The sequence below is a fragment of the Musa acuminata genome, chromosome BXJ3-2 (genome assembly GCF_036884655.1).
Source record: "Musa acuminata AAA Group cultivar baxijiao chromosome BXJ3-2, Cavendish_Baxijiao_AAA, whole genome shotgun sequence".
NCBI lineage: Eukaryota > Viridiplantae > Streptophyta > Magnoliopsida > Zingiberales > Musaceae > Musa > Musa acuminata.
The window spans coordinates 31,959,695-31,987,438 of NC_088350.1; the positions used below are offsets into that span (position 1 = coordinate 31,959,695).

General features: G+C 39.3%; 3 protein-coding genes across 3 annotated transcripts; 2 read left to right on the top strand and 1 right to left on the bottom strand.

The window, feature by feature from the left end:
* The first annotated feature begins 4,749 nt into the window (after positions 1 to 4,749).
* On the top strand, positions 4,750 to 13,893 carry LOC135630854 (calcium-dependent protein kinase 10-like). The gene is made up of 7 exons (XM_065138101.1): positions 4,750 to 5,568; positions 5,659 to 5,802; positions 5,894 to 6,046; positions 8,478 to 8,593; positions 8,675 to 8,842; positions 13,007 to 13,237; positions 13,349 to 13,893. Exons 1-7 carry the CDS (start codon positions 4,869 to 4,871, stop codon positions 13,514 to 13,516), a joined length of 1,680 nt encoding a protein of 559 aa, XP_064994173.1. The 5' UTR covers positions 4,750 to 4,868; the 3' UTR covers positions 13,517 to 13,893.
* A 1,427-nt stretch (positions 13,894 to 15,320) lies between these two features.
* LOC135631171 (vesicle-associated membrane protein 721-like) lies at positions 15,321 to 18,922 on the top strand. Its single transcript, XM_065138633.1, has 5 exons — positions 15,321 to 15,657; positions 17,807 to 17,948; positions 18,028 to 18,148; positions 18,253 to 18,315; positions 18,504 to 18,922. Exons 1-5 carry the CDS (start codon positions 15,468 to 15,470, stop codon positions 18,645 to 18,647), a joined length of 660 nt encoding a protein of 219 aa, XP_064994705.1. The 5' UTR covers positions 15,321 to 15,467; the 3' UTR covers positions 18,648 to 18,922.
* A 1,804-nt stretch (positions 18,923 to 20,726) lies between these two features.
* On the bottom strand, positions 20,727 to 22,825 carry LOC135630651 (protein SULFUR DEFICIENCY-INDUCED 1-like). The gene is made up of 4 exons (XM_065137746.1): positions 22,541 to 22,825; positions 21,655 to 21,867; positions 21,418 to 21,573; positions 20,727 to 21,338 (listed from the first exon to the last, which is right to left on the bottom strand). Exons 1-4 carry the CDS (start codon positions 22,685 to 22,687, stop codon positions 20,934 to 20,936), a joined length of 921 nt encoding a protein of 306 aa, XP_064993818.1. The 5' UTR covers positions 22,688 to 22,825; the 3' UTR covers positions 20,727 to 20,933.
* Positions 22,826 to 27,744: the final 4,919 nt, after the last annotated feature.

Here is a 27,744-nt window from a genome sequence, read left to right on the forward strand (position 1 = left end):
GTTTTTTGTTTTTGTTCAATGAGATTGCACCATTTGGATTGCCCTATCCACTCTAGTGGAAAAAGTAAATGACAGAGTGGGGCATAATGATGCAAGGAGGAATGAGTTTATCATATCAATTAAACAACTGTGACCAAGATAAAGCCATGACAAAGGCTGAAGAGGAAGATTGGGGTTGCCAATAATGCCAACATGCTACTCATTAGGGATTGTTTGGTAACTTCCTTGTGTATTTTACCTATCCCAATATGCATATATATGTCATAGAAGATGATCAAACCTTCATTTATATATTGATAGTTAATGGAACTGTCTAATGTTATGAATTATGTAATAGCCTGTGAGTGAACTTTTGATGGTGAGAATTAGATAGATAAGATAATTAGAACAATGATTCACAATCTTCAGAAAGAACTCTTCAAAAAAAAAAAAAATTCCCAATATATTTTTTGTTAGAAATTTTAATCAAATGTGACTTTGACTACTAGATATTTAATTCACTAATATTGTTAATCTTTTGAAAAGGACTTAATAAAAGCTACACTAGACTTCAACTGCTGATGAAAATTCTTGGTCCTTGCAAAGTTTGAATGTTAAAAATAATGACAATCTAAGAGGACAAAAATGTCTTCAAGATGCCATTAGAGGTCTTCATTGGGTCATCTTGATCTATGAAGTGATGACCACTTGAGTAGCATGAAGAAGATAACCATAAGAAGACAAATGTGACAGCCCCCAAGTCCTTACTGGTTTGTGATCAAGTTAACAACATGATTGATGTGGAAGTGAAGAGGATAAGGGGAAAAGGATACACCCAAGAAGGAAAAACATGGAGAAAAGCAAACTAAATGGGAGACCCACAGAAGGAACAAACAGTATGCTACAAATATAAGAAACAATGTCCAATGCTCAAGAAGAAGAACTACTGATTTCATAAAAGAAAACAAGAAGGCCTTAAGATCAACTTGAAATGATGTGGACTCAAGAAAGTCCAAGGGAGAGGAAAAATAGTCACAAGATTATATCTCTAACTATGCACTTTTGACATTTGATCTCAATGAAATGACTTACTTATGGTGAATATGCTTTTCAAGATATCATGATTTGAAACTTGGATGAATCATGAAACATGAATCATGTTGTTAACTCCCAAACATGATTCCCTCTTCTTACTTTAGATGAATATTATTAATACCAAGTGAGCTGTAACTCCTGAAAATTGCATTGTAGATTGATTGTATAATTTGGTATTTGAATTAAAAAAAAATATTTGTATGAGATTGTCTAAGAGAAAAAAAAATAAAAATCTCATTATTCAAACTAGCCTTAAATTTACTTCTATAAAGTTTCTATGAATAATATTTTCTTAAGCTTACAAACAATTTATTCATATTTTTGTAACTTTTTCTTACGATAATAATAATAATAAAAGCAAACTATAATATTCTAAATATTCAAGATGACTACACAATTTTTTTTATTATTCCTTTCCTAATTAGATTATAAAAAATTATAATTTTAGTAAAACTAGCAATAACTATCTTACCTTTCAAACATCTATATTATCTCGATTAATCCTTTGAAAGTATATGAGAAATTTTTAACACTAAATCAACATCAAATCGGTAAAACAGTAAAAAAGAAAAAGGATTTATGAAGTTTGCTTCCGTTCCTTGGAAAGGATCAAAGGCATGGTTAGGTGAAGAGTCTCCAAGAAGTTTATCTCCTCAAGTAAAATCATCTTCATCCTCATCCTCATGCTCATCCCCTTAGGTCCCATTCCGCCTCTGATAGGCCACTCCAAGTGGACCCTCGGTTCCTTCTTGCTTGGACGAAGAGAAACCCCTCATATGACTCAACACATTTCTACGTGATTCTTCATTGGTTTACAAGTGCCCATCCATATGACAAAGCAGTGCATTAGCTTGGATAAGAAACTATCTTATTTTTAGTTGGGAGCATTAATTTGAGTGTGTCAAATTGGGTTTGTATGCCACGACTTGGTAGGTGGTTCGAAGTCTTCTAATGTCATGCCGTTGACTTCAAAGTTAATATATACGTTCTAATGTCCTGCCATTGACTTCAAGGTTAATAAATACCCGTTCCTTTTGATGCCTTGTGGAAGACTTTTCCTTCCTTCGTCTATTCATTAGAGCTGAAAACAACGAGGCAACTCCTTAAATTCCATCGAAATAATAATTTATACCCATTTTTCATTCTAATTATAGTCGTTGCTCTATCCGAATACATCTATCAATATGTATAACTTAATATGACAATTTTGTTGTTGGTTCCAACCGATGATATATTACCATTCATGTCAATATCAATATTGATAGAGCTTTCAGGATAGTATTTGAATTCAAAATCTTGTGTGCAAAGTATGTATAGACTTATCTAAATCGAGTGATCGTTTGTTTTCTTTCTATATTTCAATTGTTTGTTAAATTACTCGAGTGTTGTATTTTTTAACGTGATGTTCGTCACTCATATTTGAAACTAATTAATTTTTTTCTATAAAAAATTTAAGATCTATTCAAGGTTTAACCCTTTGCGAGTAGATATTGCACCAGTAATTTTAATTAAATCTATAATATCTCATATGTCTCACCGTTAATATATACGATAATTAATGTTAACAAACTTCTTTAGTGGTGGTCGAGGTATCAACACGATTTGGTCTAATTATCAATATTCAGGAACGTTCATGTGACGTGGTCTTTATCGGGTTGGGTTGATGGCTCCGCAGATGATTCTTCGGTCGACACACGATCTGCTTCGTCATCATTAGGCCCTTGCACACAGGCCTAGGTCGCGAGGGGAGGGGTTTCTTGACTTGGCTCCTCCGAAGGTTAAGTCAGTATCAAATAGTATTTTTGCATAAGGATAGTCCCCCCTTTTCTTGATGTCGGTCATGGGGCTTTTATGCTTGCGCTCGAGGGTCGATCGTATGTGATCTGACGATGGCAGTCGGCTCCTCGAGCGACCGACTTGTATCTTTGGGCAATCGCCAATTAACTCACATAGAACGGTGTCGCATGGCATTGTTCCGAACTTTTCGAAGTGATCTTCAACCGTACAACGTTGTCTAATGCAGCTTCAGATGACACGGGAAGGGGTGATCATTGTCCCAAGTCCAAGGTGGTATATCCGATGCGATATTCCATCTCAGTCCCGAGGCTCCACGTTCGCACTAACATGTTTGCTGATTACGTCCACAAGGTTGATACAAGAATATATCATATCAATTAATACACTAAATCATCTCATCACGACTTCCAAACCATAAAATCATGATGTTCCTTAATCACTGTCACATAAAAACTACACTCTTTAGTCTCTAAATCGATCGTTCGCATTCATCTCGATCGATGGAGCGTAATCCTTCAAGGAACAACATCAACTATTATTTCTTAGCATATATCAGAATGACACTCCTCGATAATAGCTATCCTCCTTTGAGGAACAACATTAACTAAATTGAGCTACGAAGTAATGGGACCCAGTCGGCATATCTACCACAGCAACCACCGTGCCTTTTAGTAACTCGACACAAAAGGTGGGATGACCACAAGGAATGATTGAGCTGCATGCAGGACCAGCATGGCGTGATGCTACAGTCTCACCGTGGAATCATACGCACCTCCTCACCCCATCATCATCATCATCCCCACCTTCTCCTCCTCCTCTCCCATTCGACTCACTCCACCCCCACCCTTTCTTTATCACCACCCCTACTTCTCGACGGCAATGCCAAAAAAAGGGAACCCGTCGGACCTAATTATTATTATTGCTGTTGTTTTCTCACCAACTCCTCTCCTAAGCCTTCTTCTTTTCCTTCAAAAGCTCTCTTTCGGCTCACCACTCAAAAAGACTTAATTGCCCAACCGTTTCAACTATCACCATAATATATATATATATATATATATGGCAAATTTGTAGATAAACCCTCCCAAGTTTCCGATTCTTGTAATTTATCCTCGAGTTTTTGTTTGACACATTTACCCCCCTTCCCCCAAAATCTTATGAATTTACACATGTACCCTCGTAGTTGATTTATATGCTCCAAAAACTCCCTTGCTTAACAAAATCAAAAATATATTAGATGTGTTATACATCTTAATATTTGAATTGATGTGTAAATCTTATATTAATTTGATAAATGTGTTCAACCATCAATTCGAATGCGGATAATTTTTTTACGAGACTAGCTTGATTGATCGGAATGATAAATATAAATAATGATATATCCGTTGATATCGGAAAGGATACAACTATTGGGATCTATCCGAGATAAGAAATTATTAAAATTTATTATTTTTAGATTTTAAATTAATATTGATATTCTTCAAAACCTCTTGCTTAAGAATGACAAAATTATATAGGTTAATAGTGATTATATGAAAAATAAGTTACTTCCAAATTTATCAAGCAAATATATATATATATATATATATAGTAATGATATATTATAATATATCAAATATTTAGGATATTACCATATGTAATTTTTAAAAATATTTATAATTTTATTTGGTGCCGACAAGAATGAAATAAGAGATTTTTCATATAAATAGTAAAATAATATTTTGTTATTTGTAAAAAAGGATTGGTCAAAGGTAAAGGAAGCTATGGGTGAGTGAATAGTAAACTTCAATATTTAGGGAGAGTTGGATGAAATTTCCAAATTGGCCAACCGGTGTTAATACTTGAGCCTATCGCAATTCCCCACTCGTTTTACTTCTTCCAACTCCTTTTTGTTCACTCGGTTCGAAGAAAGAAATGCCGGAGCATACGACCAAATCACCACGATAGAAGAAGAAAGCCCGTAGACCAGTAGCCAAGGTGGGCATCGCCAAGACCCCGCCATGGGCAACACCTGCGTATGCCTCGCCGGCGAACCCAAAGACTTGGACAGGAAGCAGAAGAAGCCCTCGCCCCGTCCCCAGCAGCAGCAGCAGCAGCAACCGAAGACGCGGCAGCACAAGCCACACCGGCCCCGGCCGAACCCCTACGCTGAAGACACCATTGGCTCCCCCTCCCTCCATGTCCTCAAGGACGTCGTGCCGCTTGGCCGCCACCGCAGCCGCATCGGCGACAAGTACGTGCTCGGCAGCGAGCTCGGCCGCGGCGAGTTCGGCATCACCTACCTATGCACCGACAAGGAGACGAGGGAGGCGCTGGCCTGCAAGTCCATCTCGAAGCGCAAGCTGCGGACCGCCGTCGACGTCGAGGACGTGCGGCGGGAGGTGGCCATCATGTCCACTCTGCCGGACCACCCCAACATCGTGAGGCTCCGCGCCGCGTACGAGGACGCGGACGCCGTGCACCTGGTGATGGAGCTGTGCGAGGGTGGGGAGCTGTTCGACCGGATCGTGGCGAAGGGGCATTACAGCGAGCGGGCGGCGGCCGCAGTGGCGCGGACCGTGGCGGAGGTCGTCAGAATGTGTCATGCTAATGGCGTGATGCACCGGGATCTGAAGCCCGAGAACTTCCTATACGCTAACAAGAAGGAGAACTCGCCCCTGAAGGCAATCGATTTCGGGCTCTCGGTCTTCTTCCGTCCAGGTTGGGTGCTCATGTTCTTCTTCTTCTTAGGCGTTCTTCAATCGGTATTCCCTTTGCAATTAACGCTGATGTCTGATGCATTCCGAGCAGGGGAGAGGTTTTCGGAGATTGTAGGAAGCCCCTACTACATGGCGCCGGAGGTGCTGAGGAGGAATTATGGACCGGAGATTGATATTTGGAGTGCTGGGGTTATCTTGTATATCCTGCTTTGTGGAGTTCCGCCATTCTGGGCTGGTAACTAGGACATTGTTGATAATTGTGTGTTCTTCTTTTACTTCTTTGGCTGTGTATTGTGTTTTCTGGGTTGTATCATCTTGAATTATAGAGACCGAGCAAGGTGTTGCACGAGCGATTCTCCGAGGAGCGATTGATTTCCAGAGGGAACCATGGCCTCAGGTCTCAGAAAGCGCAAAGAGTCTTGTAAAGCAGATGCTGGATCCAGATCCAAAACGGCGGTTAACCGCTCAGCAGGTGCTGGGTAAGTCCATCTACTGGACATTCATGGTGTAAGTTAAAAGTCACCATGATTGCTCCCATCTATGTCTCCATTTTTTGACGTATCTTTTTTTTTTTCTGCATTCTGAATATCATCCATACATGAGCGTTTTTCCAAGATAAGGACTTTGTATCATGATGGATCCAGTTTTTGTGAAAGCTGGTGATGTAAGAGGTGTTTATAGACACTGCATTCATGATCTATTTGGAGGTTTTAGCTATATCATGTTCAAGTCTTCTACAAGTGTTTATAGGAGGTTTCCAGTTTTAGCTATATCATTTGGAGGTTTTAGCTATTTGGAGGTGTTTATAGGCATGATGCATTCGTGATCCAGTTTTCTACAAGTGCCGACCTCAAATAGTTGGGAGTTACGGTTTTGTTATTGTTGTAGTGGTAGTAGCTATATCACGTTCCAGGAACACACTTTAATGACAAAACCTAATGTTAAGCATTTCAAGTTGACACAACTTTGTTGTGAATTTCTAGAGAAATGTTCCATGCTTGTTCTACATGGGAGTGTCGTGATAACTGCAATGAGAAATGCTGTCTCGAACGGATTTTTGAAGAAAAGATCTGTAGAATTGTAGCAGCACACGTGACACAATTGTAGCAAAGACGGAAATGTTGTAGCACCAGCAGCAAATGTACCACAATTTTTAGTGAAGATGGAAATATGAGGACCATAGATATTTTATTTCTTGCAACAAAACTCAAAAGTGATTGTTTAGTCATCAAGTATCTAACACAAAATGATCTAAACCGAGGAGCTCTTCTCCCAAAGAGATGGAGTCCCCAGGTGTAAAGGGCCTTCATTATGGCAATGCAAATCTTAGCCTTGCATGTAGTACATAGAAGACATTCATAATGGCATAATAGAGCAGCATAAAAGAGTTGAGAGAGGAAAAAGAAATCAATAAATGAAGAAGAGTGGATATGCATGGCCAATTTGCCTAAAATATTCACCAACAATTCATGAAATAAAACACAAAACCTTGTGACACTGATGGAATACACAAGTTCATAAGAATCCTACTTATAGAAGGATTTTCTAGAGAACAAAAAGAAATAAGGAAAAGAAATATTTTCTCCAGCTTCCCATACAATTATTCTTAGCCAGTCCCTTAATTTTCCATGAGCCCTCATTAGGTCAGAGGTACTTCAGATTGAAAGCACCTATCTTCTTCCCGCATAATCGAAAGAATTAATGTTTCTTGTGTTTCTTAACTTTTGGACGGTGAGGATACAAGTGTGGTGCAATTTGGTCCTTGCCTCTCTTCAGCACAGGAAGTAACTTCCAATCTAAGTGCACCATGTACCATCTAAACAATTACTGTCATAATCTCCTGTGATTTCTTTACGGAAGGTAATATCCAGCTACTATTTTGTAATAGAAACCACTTTTGAGTCCAAATTGAACTCATTACAGGAATCAGATATCCGTCTTATGACTCAGCATATCTCCCAATTCAGAAAGGAGATGGTTTGCTGACCAGGTACCAAATAGGACTATCTAAGCACCTCTTGGGAGGATCAAAAGTTTGCCCAGCCAAACAGTACCTTGAGAGAAAAAATTTATTAAGTTTTCTTTGATAGGAACTTTGGGGTTCAACTACAACTGGACTTTCAAAAACCTACTTGAACTTTCTTAATTACAATAATACTGAATAAAAATTGCTACTTGGCTACCAGAAATTAGAAACTGTAACCTAGTCCTAAAACTGACTTTAACCCTACGTTGAAGATGACTCAAACTAAACATAACTGATAAAGGTTAGACTTGAAAGGTACTTGTCCTGAATGAAAATTATCGGAGATAAATGGAGATATACGATGGTAGATGAATGAAAAGTAGTCCCATTTGCCGCGATGGTCAACAGCAACCTGTAATATCCCAACTATTTGGGCTGGCTTTATGGTTGTCAGTTTGGTGGATGAATGAATGGTAGTTCCATTTGCTGCTAAGGTCAACAACAATCTGTAATATCCCAACTATTTGGTGATCTAGCACAGTTTTACGTCTGGCTGTAAGCTGACCAGTGCAGCTCTCCTATACCTGGGCTTGGGACAGAGTAAAGGAAATTTAGCAATATGCATAGGCCAATTTGTTGATTAGGAAGCCTCATGTACCTCGTCTGTATAGTGCTTCATTTGTCATTTCCATGCCAACCTTTATGCATTTTATCCTTTTTGCAAGTTGCATATAATATTGTTAGTTCAGTAAAAATATCAAAATTTCTTATGAGGATGCTTTTATGGAAGTTAAAAGAAAAAAAATGGTTGCAACAAGTGGCTACCAAATAGTTGTACTTTGTTTTCCATTGTGTGATACTTATCAAGCCGTTATGCATTTTTTGCTGATGCTGATTCTGTTTGGTTCACATGATAATACTTTCCTGATATATGCATCTGACAGAACATCCATGGTTACAAAATGCCAAAAAAGCTTCAAATGTTCCATTGGGAGATATTGTAAGAGCAAGGCTGAAACAGTTCTCAGTCATGAACAGATTCAAAAAGAAAGCCATGCGGGTTAGAATTTAATATTCATTTCTCTTTCTATAATTAATTATACTAAAATCTGATAAAATCTAATCAATTAAACACTTTCAGGTAATAGCTGAGCACTTGTCGGTTGAAGAGGTTGAGGTTATAAGAGACATGTTTAAGTTAATGGATACAGATAACAATGGAAAGGTATCATTTGAAGAATTAAAAACTGGCCTTCAAAAGGTTGGTTCCCAACTGGCTGAATCAGAGATGAAACTATTGATGGAAGCAGTAAGTTTTTACTCATTCTCAATTCTCAGGCTGCTAATTTGTGGCATCTAAATTTTAATTCTAGATGCTCAATACAAAGATGATCTAAATTTTAATTCTCATGCCTTTGGTAGTTTTGTAACTTCATGTTTCTTTATTTGTTCTTTCTTTCTGACATAACCACAACAAATTTACTTACAAGTTGTCCTTTATCAGAATATGACAAGCAGACAAGGTTTGGTGAAAGTCATTTTTTGTTCACCTGAACTTTCATACTGGTTATAGTCATACACAATAATCTAAGGGATTTTGGCTTAACTAGACAAGAATGTTCTAAATCTTATGACAGAGACTATTGCACTAATTTATTGTGAAACATAGAGAAAGATCGGTGTTTACATATAAAGTGATGGTGTATGCCATATTGTGAAATGCAAAGGATGCTACTGAATTTTTCAGCTGGATTAAAAATCAGATATCACAATTGGAAACTTGTATAATCTAGTTTGCTGGTAATTATTAACACTCAAACTTGGCTCCCACTTGGAGAAGAATTACTTAGTCAATTCATTAATTATTCATTTTGTTCTGGAATTACTTATGGATAAGTGGTAAGGGTTTCATCTAAGCAAGGTTCGCCGAACCGTACCGTACCGGCGTTTCGACGCCGGCTCGGTACGGTACGGTACGGCGTACCGAGCGGTATACCGAGGTGTACCGCTCGGTACACTTGATTTTACCGATTTATCCCTCCGAAAATACCTGAAAATTAAAAAAAAAGTTAGGATAGAGTTTTCAAGTTACAAATAAATATAGTAATAGTATAAGTTTAGCAAAATCAATGTAAATTAGATAAAAATAGCATCACATATCTTTTTCGGGCTTTGAGGTAGTCTTGTTCGAGGTTCGTATTTCAGCTCGTTATAGATTGAAATATCTATAGAAAAATCAGTTGAATTGTTAGACTATTTTGTTACAATATAAACTCTAAAATTCAAATGAATTAAATAATCATATATCTAGATATACCTGATTGTTAATTCTACCACCAAAACGAACGACGAGCCTCCACGGGTGGTGGATCGGGGTCCTCGATCCGATACATATCAATATGATACGTTTGTTGGACCCAATCATGAAATTGATCCCATGACATAGTGTATTGATACACCGTATGCCATTGATGCATCAATGTGGTACTGATCGTAGATTGATCGTCATAAATCATATTTGTCCGAGGCAGCTCTTGAGGCATATATTGGTGTTGTTCTGTATCATGCTGTTGCTCAGAGAAGGATGACCAACTATTACCATACTGTTGTTGCCCATATGATTCTTCATAATACGATGGCTGTGAATACGATGAGTCTCTTTCTGTGTCTATATCATGTATGCTTTGTCGCATTTGTTCATATTCATCCACTGCCTTCCCCTTCCCCTTCTCCTTTCCCTTCCGCGCATAAACTTGACCAGTACCTTGTCGAGTTCCATGATCTGAATCTTGAGTGGCATGTGTAAAATATTGCTCCTCAGTCCATTCACCACCCTCAAGTTGTGCAGACGAGACCAACGACTGCCCGGTATCACCGCCATCATCTGTTGAGGCACTGCTGTCCGTGTTGCTGTCATGTCTCTGGACCGAACGAGAAAGAGAATGTGATTGTGAAGGTGTCTCGTCACCCGACTCGATTCTTTCCAACGATGCAACTGATGCTATTGCCTTCCCCTTTGCCTTTGCACGTTGGGCGGACGAGTGTGACCGTTGGAGCACTGTAGCACTGCTACAGTGTGGTAACGGTCGATTTCGACCGTTACCGAGTGGTACCGGTCGATTTCGACCGTTACCGAGTGGTATCGGGCGGTAACGGTCGAAATCGACCGTTACCGAATGGTACCGGGCGGTAACGGTCGAAATTTCGACCGTTACCGCCCGATATATACTGAATTCGGTGTACCGCCCGGTATAGGGCGGTCCGCGTACCGGTCGCCTCTCGGACCGGTACGTACCGCCCGTACCGGGCGGTACGCATCGGTATGGCGAACCTTGCATCTAAGATGCATGGAATCCTGAGTTGTTAAAGTTCGAGGTAGATCAAAGTAGACAGGAAATCTACCACTTCTGTGTCTAACGAGTCAATATTTCTCTTGCTTCAGTGGCTAACAACTTGAACCATCCTTCATAATCTTATTCTAAGGACCTCCATGTTAATATGTATGTATATGTATACATATGTATGTATATCAGTATATGTATACATATGTATACATATATACTATACATATATACACACACACATACTCTTCATGGACATTGCCTTTTTCTTATCTCCTAAAAGATCTTACCTTCAATATTTGGCTTCCTGAATTTCAGTTTAAGTGTTGAAGCCTCTTCTTTATCTGTCCTGTGGCTATTGATTTTGTAGATACCAAGATAGCTCATTCAAGTTCTATCTTGGATGTATGATTTAAGTTCCACAGGTTTGAAATTTCATAACTAGAGGGTTTGATTTCGGTATTGATGGTTGCCAAATGCTCTTCCACTCTGTTGAGCATAGGGTCAGTGAATCTGATGAGTTTCATGAGAGCTAATGGTGAGAGGTTAGACACTGGAATGTTCTAATTTGAATATGAAGCAGATGTACTCATCGAGCTCTGCATATCTCAATTTGATATGAAGGAAACAAGCTTTAGACTGACTTTTTGACCTACCTTCAGCTCGCTGTAGCTAAATCTGATCTTACTAGGCATCAATTATAGTAGAATATCAGCACCCATGTAATTGTAAGTGCTGCTTTATAAGTTTATATATTTTTTCAGTTAGAAATATGTTATATTCAACTAACATATCTCATACCATATTACTATTTATTTCAGTAAGAAAAATCATTTTCTCACAATTAATGACCAAGGTCTTCAGTCATCAAACCTCTGTCTCTAACAAGAAAGCATATAACTTAACTGATTGTCGAATTCATATTTAAAAATGTGAATAATTATTGTAGATATGTCTTTTTATCCAAAAATCTTATACTTTTTTGAAAAGGTTTCATTTATTTAATATGTATATAAACTAATTACTTGAGTAAAAACCAACTATATGATTCAATTCTCCTGTTGGATTGAGTCATGACCATTTTTAACAGAGCAGATATAGTATTAGGCACTATGAGGGGTCTAAGTAGGAATCAACTATCCGCGAATGAGGCAGAAGGTATATTTTGTGTAATCACCACTGGATTGAACTTCATATGCTCCCAACTAAGGCATGATTCTATATTTTGTGTTGGACCTTGGGCCTTAATGAGAATATCAAGCATTGTGTGAGGGAGATTATGACATCACAATTATTTCTTGATTGAAAATGAGAGATTGATTATGGTGGTATATGGTGATAGATGGGGTTGTTATCATAAATTTTGAGCGAAAGGATTTTAGCCCCATGTGGTCTCTGATAACTTAGAAGTTCAATTCTCCCACTATATTGGGTCGCAACAAGAGTGGCCATGGAAACCAAGCATTTTGCACAAAACACCATGGTATGATCAGTATATGGCAGGATAAAATATGATCTTGCTACATTTCTTAGTCCTATCCCATTAAGAAATCCATTGGTTTTGCTATATTGAGCATTCTGTTTAACACAACCAGACCAAAATGAACAAGGGGGACAATGGATCCTCTGCCACAAATCATTCTCTATTATTCCTTGGGCACATTGACCAAGGCTGTTGTTTTTGCAATAGATAGAATGATCGAGATTCATGTCTGTTCATTTCTATAAGAGCCTCGGCATGCGTAGGATTATTAAATTCTTTCTTTAGGTCCAACTTGAGAAAGAAACCAGTGCATTCAGTGTTGCAAATACTCAGCATTGAACTTAAAGAAAGCAGTCTTACAAATTATGATTCTTGACAAAAGATTCTTTGCTTTCCCAACCAAGACATGTGGCACCATACCTTGCCTTGATGCTAAATTTCAGTAATAAGAGTTGGATTCAAAAGATTGACAGCTAACACATGGAGAAATTTATGATGTAGGATGATTATTAAGTATCATCTCATTCTTGTGATATCATCAAATTTCTGGCATTATTACACCGGATTTTAGTTTTAGAATTTTGCAGTGGATATCTTCCTTTGTCGTATGTTTCTGAATGTTAGTTCAACCTGCAAAACATGGATGCAGGCTGACGTTGATGGAAATGGTGCGTTGGACTATGGGGAGTTTGTGGCTGTCATTATTCATTTACAAAGGTTATCTAATGATGAACATCTCCGCAGAGCATTCATGTTCTTTGATAAAGATGGCAGCAATTTTATTGAACTTGACGAGCTAAGTGAGGCCTTGGCAGATGAGTCTGGCCAAACGGACATTAATGTGCTGCATGATATTCTACGAGAAGTTGACACAGACCAGGTACAGGTTCTTCTCTCGGCGTTCTTTTTTTTCATTTTTTTCTAAAGTATTGTTCATCCTAATATGTTTTGACTCGAGCATTGACCACACATTGGCGCTATCATGCTTTAGGATGGCCGTATCAGTTATGAGGAGTTTGTTGCTATGATGAAAGCTGGCACCGATTGGAGGAAAGCGTCTCGCCAGTATTCAAGAGAAAGATTTAAAAGCTTAAGCATGAATCTCATGAAAGACGGTTCACTTTCTATGGGAAAAGAAGCAACTGATTTGTACGCATAAAGTTGACCCTACTTATTGCGAGAGGCTGCTCACTCGATACAACCGATGCTCAATGAATATGAACACTTCATTGGAGCTTTTATCGTATGATGGATGGGGGTGCAGATTTCGATGGGCTTAGCATTATGTGATCTGGTAAGAAGTGAATAACTTTGTTGTGCTTCTCCATGTGCCAATCTCCTGCCTTTTAAGCTCTTCCTTTGGTTTGAGTGTATTACTGTTTTCTCTTTCAAGTTTGGTTGTTCATCTTAGTGAGGTTTGACACAGTATGGGGTTTCAGGGTCTAGTTGCTGGTTTTTGTATTGATTGTATAGATTGGAGGAAATGAAGAAGATTGATGTAGGTACTGATTGCCCTTTTCCTTTTTTTGTTCGTCACACGCGTCGTTCTGCAGTGTCAGTTAAAATCACAAGCATTTGCTTTGTTGAAGCCCAATTCAGTTCAGTAGACAACTAATTATGTATGGAACAGTGCCTGTAAGATCAAAACTTCATTGCATGCTCATTGTAATCCAAAGTTGTTCTATTCCTTGGACCACTTAAACCAGTTATGAGCCTGTGTTCTTTTGTTTGTAAAAAAAATCTTTTGTTCCTTAAAAAACAACAAAAGAAAAAGAAAGGTCACTACTTAACTATTACAAGGATTGAGATGTAGTTAGAAGTGGAGATTGGAACTTTTTGAAATGGATACAGAAGTGAAGTTTTTTTTACTTATATTTGATTTATGCATTTGAGTATTTGATTATTTAGTCTCACAATGAATGGTTTGACTTCTGACCTTGATAACTCTATGAGTTGTTATTAACATGGTATTGCCCTTTCAAAATTTTCATTAATGTAAGTGAATGTAAATATATACATATATTAGGATTATTATATTATCTCTAATATTCTTAAGCTTTAAAAGAAGTCAATGCCAATTAAAATTTCAACTACTCTCATCATTAAATTTGTGTCTAATAAAGGTATACCCAATGAAGAAGAACCTCAATTATTGGTCACCATTAAATAGCAATCTATGATCATTAGTATTCTAATTAGAAACTTCCCCATCAATCTACTTATCAAAGAAAGATACATTAGGAAGCAAAGAAAGAGAAAGTCTAAGATGTAGGCCACCTACCTGTGCCGAATTGATTCGGCTCAGCCACTTGGTTGGATGCTGACGGATCTCATCATCAAGCTTAATGTCACTTTGTTAAGCGAAACATCCTTGTCGGATTTGCTGGCCCATTTCGGTGCGGAGCTTGTGGATCCAAAACAAAGGATCCGCACTCAATACTCTTGAGTATTGGGTCGGATATTTGGGTTATCGGATCCGCGAACGTGGGTGTGGGAGTATGCGGCAATTCTACTCCTTTATAGGAAGTGAGGAAAGGGAAAGCGAGCCCGAAAAAAGTAGTCGGCGATGTCGCTATTTTGCTTCCTCTTTTCGAACGCTTCCATCATTCCAACGGGCGTCCTGTGTGCCGACATTTTGCTTTTTACTCCTTACCGAATGAATCATTTATGCATCGGTCCAATTAGATCTGCAATTTGAGTGGGATCAGATGATGAAAGATATTAATTATTATAAATAAAGAATTAGAAAAGGCAGTTTTTGCTGAACAGATTCCGTTCTGCCTGATGTTATTTCTATCCAAATCTAACTAATAACCCTAAAATTAAGATTACTATTCATATTTTTCGAAATAGTAAGGGCTTTTATGAAAACAATCCCATAAAGAACTGCTTTACAACAAACCCCTCAAACAAGCCCAAAATTAGAATGCTTCACGCACAAATATAAAAGAGGGTGAAGAGGAAGAACCAAAGGAGTTCGGTTTCTTTCTCGTTCCACCCCCCTGCGTTGGGCGTCGCCATTGCTCGCCGTCCTTCCTCCTCCGTTGGGGTTTTCTTACACAGATCTAGATTTTGGGTTTCTTCTGGTCTGGGTGGGGGTCGGAGATCACATGGAGCAGCGGTCGTTGATCTACAGCTTCGTCGCCCGGGGTACGGCCATCCTGGCGGAGTACACCGAGTTCACAGGGAACTTCACTACCATCGCCTCCCAGTGCCTCCAGAAGCTCCCCGCCACCAACAACAAGTTCACCTACAACTGCGATGGCCACACCTTCAATTACCTCGTCGACGATGGCTTCAGTGAGCCTCCCGTTCCGATCCCTCCTCTGTCCCTCTGGCTGCGTTCTTGCCTTGTGTGATCGGTTCTTATTTCGCTCTTGCGTGGGTTGATCGGTGCATTTGGCGTGGGGGAAATGTTGGTTCGGTTAGTTTTCGTGTTTGCTTTGTAGTGAGATTTTGTTGATCGGCAACGGTTTTTGAGGTGCTATGGGATTCCTTTGCTGTTTGCATTATTTTGGAGTTCTGGGAAGACAGATTCCATCTATGTGCTGCGTTTTGGGTTGATTCGGGTAGAATTTTTGGAACCAGAACAGTGTTAGAAAAAGAAGATGGTCGCTCTTAGAGAACTGTAATGTATAGTGGGTTTTGGCTGCTTGTGTATTATGTGCTTCAGAAGCAATTTATTTAGTTTGGAGGGAAAGAAAAGGTTGAGTTGTTATATGCTAATAGAGCGGAAGATAAGAGTACCAGGCAGTTAGAAAAGATCAAGATGAAAGGTTTGCTTGAATGTACATGCTCTTTTCATTTTAGGCATCTCATTTACATCAATCATGCTAATTCAGATACCAGACTAAAATCATTATTTTGCAAAATTTTGATGTGTTTTGACTATTATCATCTCGTAAGATATTAACTGACATTATTGCTAACATTCTCACAGATGAAAAGGTATGTTGAACAAAGGCTTCTGTTTTTCCTTTTTCTTGATGGCACTCAAGTTGCTTGATTCTCTCATGCGTGGAACTGAAACCTGCTGTTCTCTCGTATAAACATCATAGTTTAGCTGAATAAAGGTGTTTATCCTGCATATGTATATTTTTCAGTTATATTAACCATTTGGAATCTCTGTCTCTTGAGCTGTTTCTCTGGAAATTGACAGTTTATTCTCTTTCTGACACTCATTAAGATCGTTTTCTTAGCAATCGATGTGGTTGGTGTATTTTATATGTAAGATGAATCATATGTTTCAAATCTTTGGACATGCCTTTCTTTGCCGATATACATAGGAACAATTTTAGTGATTTACTAAACTGTACATGTTTGTTAGTTGCTGAAGCTTATAACTAAATAGTTAAATCCAACTTTAGTATTTAGTTATACTTTTGTTAGCATATATGGAAATAGTTGGCATATTAATATGCTTCAATTATTCAACCATTTATTGCCATTTATTATTGGAGAAGGTAGTGAAGCCCTCTTATCTGCTGTTTCTGTTTTTGGCTCATACAAATAATTGAGATTTACTTTTTTGTCTCTTGGAATCTGTTTGTGTTTGCTGTAGTAGTTACTTGTATGAAAATGATTTATTCTGAAACAAAAAAGAATTGTTGAGTTCATTCATCAATCATCATATTACCCATTCCCAAGAATTCATGAATAGCTATTTTTGTTGCTCCCTTGTTGTCTCAAGCAAATACAGCTGATTATTTGTTGCTTCAGGAAGTATAGGTAGCTTCTTTGTGGGCTAGGGATGTGTTTGGCAAATGCTGATCTACACAAGAAGTTTGCAGTGGTACTTTAAGTGTCTTAGGGGATTGGTTAATATGTCAATTTTGCTGCAATAGGATCTTGGTTATGCAAAATATTAATGTGTTTGGAATATTATTATCATGTAAATTATCAAGGACGTTATTGCAACATGATATGCGGGTTGATATCTTGATCAGAATGTTCAGGATCTTAAAGTTTAGCTGCTACAGACTGTTGCATAGTAACTTGATTTAAATACTATTTTCTATTGAGGTGCATAAGGCATCTTTACTTAAAATTTCTCATGCCTTGACCGATTAACAGAAATTTCACTGCAGGAGGAGCAATATGTGTTTCTATTTTAGTAATCTGAAGTCTTATGTCTTTTGGCTATCTTGTCTTGGGACTTTGTGGAACAGACCAGGCGATTTCCAGTAATTTGCTCAATGTTCATATATCTGGCAGGTGCCTTTGTACATATTTTCCATGCTCCCATCACTAATTTGGTGAAATATGTGGGGCTAAGTTTGTTAGGTTTGTTGGAACAGGTCACTTTCTAATGTTTCATGGGGCTAATTGTTGTTGGCTTGTTAAATCTTCCAAGAGATGTTGCTTCTTTTTATGTTTGCATATGTTTATCAGTTGCAATTTCTGAGACTGGTTTTGTAGTAGGAGCTGAAATCAGACATCAATTTTGCAGCATATGGGGTCGTTGCTGCTGAGTCGTTTGGCAGGCAAGTTCCCATTGCCTTCCTAGAGAGAGTTAAGGAGGACTTCAGTAAACGATATGGAGGAGGAAAAGCTGCAACAGCTGCAGCCAATAGTCTAACCCGAGAGTTTGGGTACCTTTTTCCTGCATCCAACTAGTTGTTGGCATTTTATTCCAGCATAGTTAATTGTGTAGTTTCACTTACATGTCAGGTCAAAGCTTAAAGAGCACATGCAATATTGTGTGGACCACCCTGAGGAAATAAGCAAGCTGGCCAAAGTGCAAGCTCAGGTTTCTGAAGTAAAAGGGGTCATGATGGAAAATATCGAGAAGGTGCATAATTTTTTTCTGTTAAATTGTCCTAACATGTTACATTTATTCGAAGTTGTCATGTTGCTAATGTCTAAAATTATAATTGCTGTTCCTGCTGATTTTAGGTTCTTGATCGTGGGGAGAAAATTGAGTTGCTTGTTGACAAAACAGAAAACCTCCACTCCCAGGTGTGCAATGCATATTTGCCATATCGGCAGAGTTAGTAGGCAGCAATAGACGACGTTCATAGTTTATTTGGGGAATGATAACCTCTATTCTTTTTTCCGTTCCCATCTCCATCTTATTTTAAATATGCTGCTAGTCTTGCTTTTTGATGGTTTTAATTCTAATTGATCTTTGATGTATGGGATTTCAGGCTCAAGATTTCAGGCAGCAGGGAACAAAGATGAGAAGGAAAATGTGGCTACAGAATATGAAGATAAAACTTATTGTCTTGGGCATCATCATCGCACTAATCCTCATCATTATCTTGTCTGTTTGCCATGGCTTCAAATGCTAGTATGGATGAATATGATACCACCCACACTTCATCCCCTATGATATATCAGAACTGGTGCTTCCAAGTATATGGATTGCGTTGTTGATGACATATGGTTTATCTGTCCCGATACTTTTTACGAATATTATCACATCACATCTCTTAGCTTACGGGATGGTTGGATTTGACGTTGTACGTTTGATAATTGTGCGGGTGGGTGTTGTCTGAACATTACTCTTTCTTGCTCTCCGAGTTAAATTATGGTTGTGTAGTAATTTGTGAGATGCATTTCCTTACGATTGCTTTTGCCGTTTGCTTTCGATGCTAAGATACGAGAGTGCACTATGCTGAGTAATTGTCGTTTTGTCACGGTTTGATTATAGAGTATTTTACCTACGAAAGTATTTACTATCGGACTTTTATCAAACAGTGCTCTCTAATTGGTTTTTCTTTGGAGATTTTCTATCAAATGTTCCTGCGCCTTCCACCAGTTGCCTTCGTTCGATGTTGCCTCCATCATCATCACCCCCTACTTTCACCATGAGCAGTGCCCCACCTCCTCCCTTGTTGCTTGTCCTTTCTCATGGCCTTTGTGTAGTGTCGCCCACAAGCGACAACATTCATCCAGGAGGATGTGGCTACCTCTCCATTGTCTTCGTCGTGAGTTACCTTCTTGGTCGCTTTCGTTTTATTTTTGACGAGAGGAGGAGGAGGAGGGGGAAGAGAAGGAATAGGAAAAAGAGGAGGTGATCATAAGTGGACCAATGACGGTCTAGGGTGAAGACGACAGCAAGTAAAAGACAAAGGGGTATTTTTTTTTATCAAGTTGATGAAAAAAGGGTAGTCTCAGAAAAATAATAATAATAATAAATTAAGGGGCATCATTTGATAAAAGCTCAATAGTAAAAGCTTTTCTTGGTAAAATACTCTTGACTATTCATGACAAACCTAAAATATATTAATATAACATGTAAGCATATTAAAATATTAGGAGTATTAAAACTATCTTTTTACTCTATATGTACCCCTCTAATTAAATGATAAAACTTTAATAAGCGATGTGAATAATGGAATTGATGCATTATTATTATTATTATTATTATTATTATTAATTATTTTTATCCTTATATATATGGTGTCTATAGCGTATGAATGAATTATAATTGGTTAAAAAAAATATTCTATTCGTTCTCTCTCATCAATCATTAAAAACTTATCATTTCTCATCGAGCATCTCGATCCATCCTCTTATATTTATAAATATAAATATTTGATCCCTCTACTCAGGTAAAAATGTTTGACTTATTCGATCTGATCATGTTAGTCAAGCAAAAAAAAAAAAAAAACATCATACTCGTTAGTGAAATGATCAATATATTTGATATCTTTTAATCAAATAAAATATTGTTGCCATGATGAATCTTGTCACTTAATCATAGCTTCGAACAAAATATACCCTTCACTTATGATATGAGCATGAAAGCAACTAATGCATTCTAACTAAACAAAGTATCTTCCCATTCATCCACTTAGCACAAAAGGCAAATATATGAGCTAATCATACAAAGTATCTACTTATATGTGATTCAATATTTAATCAAGATACAAGTATCAAAACGTCTAATATATCACTACCGAGTAATACATTTCCCTTAACATAATAAATCTCTCCAACACACAGCATTAAGGTGCTTGTTGCACCCTAATTGAGTAGAGTATCTTACCCTTGCAAAGACAAAGGCATTAAGATGCACCCAAAGCATCATAACTGAAGCGTGTGATACATCCACCTTAACCTTAATATAACTATGCACCCAATTTTTCCATTTTGAAAGCAGATATATATATATATATATATTATCCATGGGCATGGACCATCAATCTGCACGAGTAAAATTATCTGCATGCATGAACACCATCACATGCGTGCATGGACAGATTATATGCTTGCATTGATCGAAAATACATATCAAAAGACGTACATAATGGTACCAAAATACGGACCCATCAATAATAATACCAGCAAAAGAAAGACCGACAGTTGCACCATTATAACTCCTACACTAATTTCCACCTCCAATTTACCCAAAACATTATTAATAATCTGACCATTGCAATAAAATCAACTCACAAATTAGGTAAAATCCACAAATTATATCTGCCAATTTACATTTAGTTTGACACTGCTTTTTCCCACATCCAATTTCAAACCGATTTATTGTTACTGCCAACATCAATTTATATATTATTATACAATTTGCTAGCCTTCTTATAAATACCAAAATAGAAGAGAGAGCACAACAATTCTCAGCAAGCTATCCGATCTCTGAAGGCGGAGATCTCCTCAAAAATGGGCAGCCTCTTTGACCTCGAAGGCACCCACTCGTTCAACACCAGCTCGATTCTCTCCATGATCTCGTCTTCTATACCGAGCCCAACCTCCGACGTCGATGTCGCTGGCCGGACCTCAATCTCGCGCAGCAGCTCTTCTGCCTTGTTCTTCGAACTCGTCCCGTCACCCGCGGCCGAGAAGCGGCCGTGAGTGACATCCTCGAGCGCTCGCCGAGCCTCGTCGAGTCTGCCTTGCTTCATGAGGCACAGCCCGAGGTTGCAGGCCTTGTTGGCGTCAGGCTCGATCATCTGAGCCTTGCGGTAGACCACCTCGGCGGCGGCGTAGTTGTTCTGCTGCATGTATGCCCAGCCTAGATTTCCCTGTACCCACCCAGATGCAAACATCAGTGATCCGATGCGACCCACTGGGAGTAGCAGTGGAAGGTAGAAGGTGTTCGACCAGGATGCGAGCAGTCTCTCGCTTAATGGAGATCTGGAACTTCTTGCCGTGAGAACGTGCTGTTTTGGTCGCCTTCCCGTTGAAGGCCTCACCCATGTGTATCATGCGGAGCTTCTGCTTCAGCAGCTCGATCTGCTCCTCTACCATCCCACATTTCTGACCACCAAGATGTTGCGCCGCAATTAACACCAGAATTTTAGTCGCACTACATCTACAACTTGTGATCGTTCGCCGTACCTTGTAGAGATCGATGAGGAGGTTGTCGAGGGATTCCTGCGCTTGCTTGGAGCAGAGGTGCCTGAAGGATCTGATGGCTTCGACTGCTTCTTCGGCTCGATCCTGCTGTTTCATCACCACCGCCATGTCCTTGAGAGCACTGTCCACCCTATCCCTGCCATTTATCGCCTTCCAGAACCATAAAATTGCAGCTTCCGGATCCTTCTCCACCAACTGTTGCATTTTTGTGTAGGATTCCCAATCAATTATCACTTGGATGATAGTTAATTAGTAGGATAAGTAGATATCTATGCATCATGCACTGCGCCATGCATGAGCAAAATGAGCTCACCGACAAAACAACACTGGTGAGCTGCAGTAGCTGAGAGAACGAACAGGCGAAGCAGAATAAGCATCATGACAGATCAATCGATTTCATTATGTGAAATATTAAATCGATTTATGTCGAAATTGTTTCCCAAATGATCATCACATATACAATCCTGAACGGATAAAACCACCCACCAATCTATGATAATAAGATAAGGTCAGTGATGCAGCATCAAATGAGCCTCCTCACTGGATATTCTCAGACGATCTACTGCAGAAAAGAGAGATGGACAGATCTGTAAACTGGTACTTGTGTTTCCTTCCCTTGTTCATGCAAGATCTCACCTTTTTGACAGAACCTTGCAGGAAGACCTGTCTTCCAGATCTTGGCCTCCTGATTCTTCCTCCATGGGTGCACATGAACAGCAGTAAGCTGTAACGATTCTAAAGGTGGAATGTCGAAGGAAAGACCAAGAAGGATTCATCTCGGACAAGAAGAAGCATCACGAGATCCCAACTGCAGCAGATGGGGGGAGAACACGAAAGGAGCTGCGGAAGTGTAAGATCCGAGCATTACCTGAAGTTGCTTGGCGCGGACGTAAGGGCTGTTGCCGGGCGGGACCTTGTGGATCACATGGAACAGATCCTTCTTCTCGCCTCCTCCGCTCCTCTTCCAATTCCCTCCTTCCATCTCCCCCCTCTTCCCTCTGCTTTCAGACTCCATTCGGTGGCGGAGGCGGTGGTGTTGCGTGCCGAAACGAGGGAGCCGAGGGTAGAGGGGAGAGACGGCACGTACCTCGACGGGAAGGCGTCCAGATTCTGCGCCGCGAGCGGTGAAATCTCCTGTCGTGCCCACTCGGTGGTGCACTACGCCACGTGGCCGCTGATGTACCGACTGATGCCGCACTCTGTTTTCGCTTACCGGCTTATGACCTGTCGGTTTGGTGGGCCCCAAGCTTGCCTCCCAGGGTGGTGGGGTCCCCTCCGTTTTGATAACGGTACGGTATTTGGTTCCGTAATTATCTTATTTTGTATTTATATTTCTTAATGTAAATATTACGAAAAATTCATTATTTATTTTTAAAAAAGTATTATATATAAATATATATATATATATATATAATTATCATTTATAGGTACTAACTACTTTAAATATCTCATTTATCAAAAAATTGGCCAAGGTTTTCCTGCAATTTTCACTTCTAACTAATCCAAACATCTCTTTTATTGAGAAGTTGGTGAGGGTTTCCTTATAATTTTCACTTCTTTTATTACTTCCTTCCAACTTTAAATGGTGTCTAAGTGCCAAATAGTTGACTTTCATTGACATAAATGACAAAATGGCAAAGGAATAAATGCCTTTTTAAGGATTACTGATGCCAAATAGTTGTTACATGACTTAAGCGTATTGGTAGAATAAATAAAAATATATATATAATTCAAATCATATTTTTATAAATAAAAAAAATAGAAAGAACAGATAAAATAATAATAATTTAAAGATAATAAATAAAAATTAATCCTTTTTATAGACCTCCGTATGTCTGGATGAGTCATTCCATCAGAGAGTCTCACATCATTTACACAAAGATATAAAAAAATTTAATCGAATTGATTCATCTTCTCAAGATGAATTATAATGTGCTAATCATTTTTTATAGACTAAAATATAAAATAAAAATAAAAATTTATAATCATATCAAATTAAATATATGACTTGATTTAAAAAATAATATAATTTTCATCATCTTAGAAATAAAATTGATTTCTTTAATTTTTTTATATATGTTAGCATGTGCTGACTTATTAGAAACAATCTACAATATAATCAAATCTATTTCCTCTTGGAAGATATAGGAAGTTAATGACTCATGCATTCCTCTATACATAAAAAAGGTGGAATGTAGCTATAAAAGGAATCTTGATGAGAAGATTTACAAGAGCCCATTGTTCCATCGACGAGCTTAGCAAATGGGTTCTATAAATATATACACATTGGGCAAGAAAGACATGGATATCATTAACTCGGTTAGCTTACAACCATGCTGTTCATCCATCCCCACATCAAAATGCACAGATCAGCAACTCACCATGCGAAGACAATATTATCAATTGGACAAAGGCTGGCTGAGCCTGGCAATTTCATGTCAGACACTGGGCTTTCGATCTTTTAGTTCTACGACAGATCAGCAGCTCACAGAGCTTCTCAGCCGGAGAACCACCATGCACAGCCAACAACAGGACCACAGATGGCTCTCAGCTCTTATCGAACACAGTGAGAGATGATGTCAGACACCTGCCTGCCTCGTCGACACTGTACCCAGTGTCACATACATCTTGATCTGAGGACTGGGAGGTTTGCGAGCCATGATCTGTTCACCTGCTGCCGTGGAAACCTGTAGGCCTTTGCTCAGGCAGATGTTTCTGTCATGCACTGCTCTCCTTCTCATGTTCCAGGGACCATGATGAACCGTGATAGCTACCCTTGCCTCCACAAGCTAATCCACCACCATTAGCATGGCTGTGGATTTCATCTATGCGTCGTGTCTCTGTCACCATCATTTTTCGGTCGCCAACTCGGACAGATCATGTCGTGATCTGAATTCGATCTTTACCTGCCTCACTGCTAGTCCTTTTGCCTCTTGTTTTGGGTTCTTGCGAATGTTCATATGCATCCCTCCATAGTGTGGAGGTGTCCAATTCTGAAATCTCATGCACATATTGGTCATGCACGATGCGAGTCCCTATCGGGTACGATTTCGACCAACCAAAGCAAAGGCTGATGACATGGCAGGTGGCCATTGATAGATCCATGGAGCCCCACGTGAGGTCTCATTGGGATCCACCACCGCAGGGCCCCGCCCGGTCGGCCCACGCCTTCCTGTTTCTCCACTCGGCAGACTCGCAGCCCGAAGAGATGAGCTCGAACCCAAAGCAACACCCCCCAGAGAGAGAGAGCTTTTGGCCAGTCGGTATCCAAGCAAGTGAGCTAAAACCAGCTTGTTCTTCCTTTACGGTTCTATTTAATTAGCTCACGTTGAAGGTCCCGTAAAAGCACAGCAGAATCGCCTCCAACTCCAAAGAGCAGATAAAGAGAAGGTTCAAAAGAAGAAAGAGCAGCACAAGTATCCCCGTCCAGATATAAGAATTCCCTCAGTCATCCACCCAACCCACCCCCTTCTCTGCTCTGCTCTTCCGCCTCCTCGGCCGCCTGTTGTTCTGTGGAGAAGAAGGGGAGCGGAAGAGGATCAAGCGAAGCAGGAGGAGGAAGAAGAAGAAGAAAGAGGAGGGAGAGGATGTGCAGTGGTAGGTCCATGAGGGCCTCGGTCGGCGGCCTTGCATGGCTGCTGTGTCTCGGGCTCTTCATCTCTGCGTGCGTAGTTGGTGGAGGGACAAATGCCACACCACCAGTGACTGTTCCAATTGTGGCTTCGTCGAGAGACAGGCCATTGGGAGACAGGAGCTTGGATCCTCTCCGTGCAAGCAAGAGAAGAGTGCCTAATGGCCCTGATCCCATTCACAACAGGTAAATTTCGATGGCAGCATTCATCATGCAATCTTCATTTCTTCATGCATACTGAATCTGTATCGAGTTATGCTTTTACTACGAAACAACTTTGTGTCTAAAATGCAAGAGTTGAGTCTTTCTATGATCGATGCACAACTGTAAGGTCATGCATGGAAGGTCTTTCTTTTCTCTCTCTCCCTCTCTCTCTTTCTCTTTCTTCAATGCAAGAGTTTATTCTCTTTTCCCTTAGAAACTTGCATGCATTTAACACTTACAATGATGGTTGTATTTCTTTTTGAGACTCATGAGTACAAAACTGGCATGCTAATTAAGGAGATGCTGTGAGCCTTCATATCCGTAATTTACCTGTTCATTCAAGATAAAGAAGGAAAACAGAGAAAAAAGGCTACATATTTCTTTCTTGACTTGTACTATTCAGATCCATTCTGCTTAATCATTTCAATACTGTTTAAATCCTAAGACAGAAACATCAAGCATAAACAGGGACTTGTAACTTCTTTGGAAAGAGTAAACAGACAAGCAGAAGCTGATCATCCTGTAGATGTAATGCAATAGTATCAATGAACATAAAGAAATAGTTATCTTACATTGTTACTTTTCCAGAGGCCAAATGGTCGATAGAGTCACCTGAAATCTTAGGCTTGCTTCGGTTACTGCACCATGCTTAATCACCTTGCTCCTCATGTGCTTCTCAGGAGAGCAGGGAGGTTCGGACGACCGCCAGTTCGCGCGTAGCGCCGCGACAACGAAGAAGAAGAATGGAAGCTTCGGCTCGGAAGATGGATTAGAGAATGTGGGTCTCGTATTGCATGTAACTATGAAATGGGCCATCTTTTAACACTCCTAAAACATTAGCCATAATATCCTTTCTTTGCCAAAGTGCTCTGCTTTGTGAACTGTTGTTGGTGGTGGGGGGTGTATAAAGAAGGCAGTCCAGTCCAGTCCAGTCCAGTCTTCCCTCCCACGGCATACGCATTCAAACATTGTTGGCAAGAGATTCTGCAGTCGCTTTACTGGTCTTTTCCTTTCCTTCGATTGTGAGAGGTATAAAGAGGTGCGAGGAGAGAGAGAGAGATGCAGCATGTATCGGCCATCCCGGCAAATGGATTTGCCATGGAAAGATGAGTAGGAGTAGCTGTTGTCGTGGTTGATGATGGAACAAAGACCGAGGCTGTTGTGGTTGTATTAAAACTAAGCCATCCTTGTCATGTTTTGGTTTCTTTTCACATTGTTGCTCTGTAAGTAAAGCAATCCGACCAGCTAAAGAGACTTTAATCTCACTTCTTTTTTGCTTTACCTCCTTCCCTCTCTGTGTCTGTGTGTGTGTGGGAGAGAGAGAGGAAGAGAGAGAGAGAGAGAGATTGGAGTGTAGTAAGAGAAGGGTTAAGAATTCAATAATAATAAACCAAAGATGAGAAGGGAAAAGAAAAGGAAAAGAAAAGAGAGAGGATCCAAAGCGGCAAGGCGTCTTACAATACATGCTTTTTTCCTTTTGGGCCTCTCTTTATTGCTTCTTTTGTTGCACCAGCTTGAAGGGACCGAGGAGCAAAGACTGGGGGAGCTCTAAAGCAGCGCGGCACTGTTCGCCGGACCAGATTTGAATCTTGTCACTATCTCCGACCTGGATGTCCTACCACCTTCGCTTCTTTGTCAGTGCCACCAATCATTATCATTAGCTGCTGCTGCCCTCCTCCCGATCGGATCACATTGTACTATGTTCTTCTCACATATATTTATTTGATCATTCTTTTCTTTTAATTTAAGTATCGGTATTTCGAGATTAGTTCAGTACGGTACGGTATCATGTTCATCAGGGTATATCGAGTAGTACATCAGGACGTATCGAATGATTTTAAATATTTCTTCATATTACTGTAGCACTGTAGCAATGCTACAGTATAACATTGTAGCACATTCCGTTCGATAACTAGTGGTCTGCGTATCAATATGTAACATCCGTATTGGACAGTATTATTCGAAATTACATACCATGCTTAAGAGTCACTATTTATGAACTATAAAAGCTCTTAAATAATTATTAATTTTTGTGAACTTTACTATTTATCCGGAGTGCCTCTCATGATAAAGATAGAAGTTCAAATTTATAAGGTTTTGGTTCCACGACACTTGATTATCAAATACAATCAACTAACTTACTAACTAACTAACTAACTAACTATATATATATATATATATATATATATATATATATATATATATACTCTATTTTTTATAATGGAGTATTGTATTCC

Excerpts from the sequence above, each read along its gene's own strand:
- LOC135630854 (XM_065138101.1), top strand. The coding sequence starts at position 4,869 with ATGGGCAACACCTGCGTATGCCTCGCCGGCGAACCCAAAGACTTGGAC. Across the intron at positions 8,594-8,674 it reads TCAAAAAGAAAGCCATGCGG|GTAATAGCTGAGCACTTGTC; the intron begins GTTAGAATTTAA and ends AAACACTTTCAG. Across the intron at positions 8,843-13,006 it reads TGAAACTATTGATGGAAGCA|GCTGACGTTGATGGAAATGG; the intron begins GTAAGTTTTTAC and ends ACATGGATGCAG.
- LOC135631171 (XM_065138633.1), top strand. The coding sequence starts at position 15,468 with ATGGAGCAGCGGTCGTTGATCTACAGCTTCGTCGCCCGGGGTACGGCC. Across the intron at positions 17,949-18,027 it reads AGTCTAACCCGAGAGTTTGG|GTCAAAGCTTAAAGAGCACA; the intron begins GTACCTTTTTCC and ends CTTACATGTCAG. Across the intron at positions 18,316-18,503 it reads CAGAAAACCTCCACTCCCAG|GCTCAAGATTTCAGGCAGCA; the intron begins GTGTGCAATGCA and ends ATGGGATTTCAG.
- LOC135630651 (XM_065137746.1), bottom strand. The coding sequence starts at position 22,687 with ATGGAGTCTGAAAGCAGAGGGAAGAGGGGGGAGATGGAAGGAGGGAAT. Across the intron at positions 21,574-21,654 it reads TCCTCATCGATCTCTACAAG|AAATGTGGGATGGTAGAGGA; the intron begins GTACGGCGAACG and ends CTTGGTGGTCAG. Across the intron at positions 21,339-21,417 it reads GAGAGACTGCTCGCATCCTG|GGAAATCTAGGCTGGGCATA; the intron begins GTCGAACACCTT and ends GGGTGGGTACAG.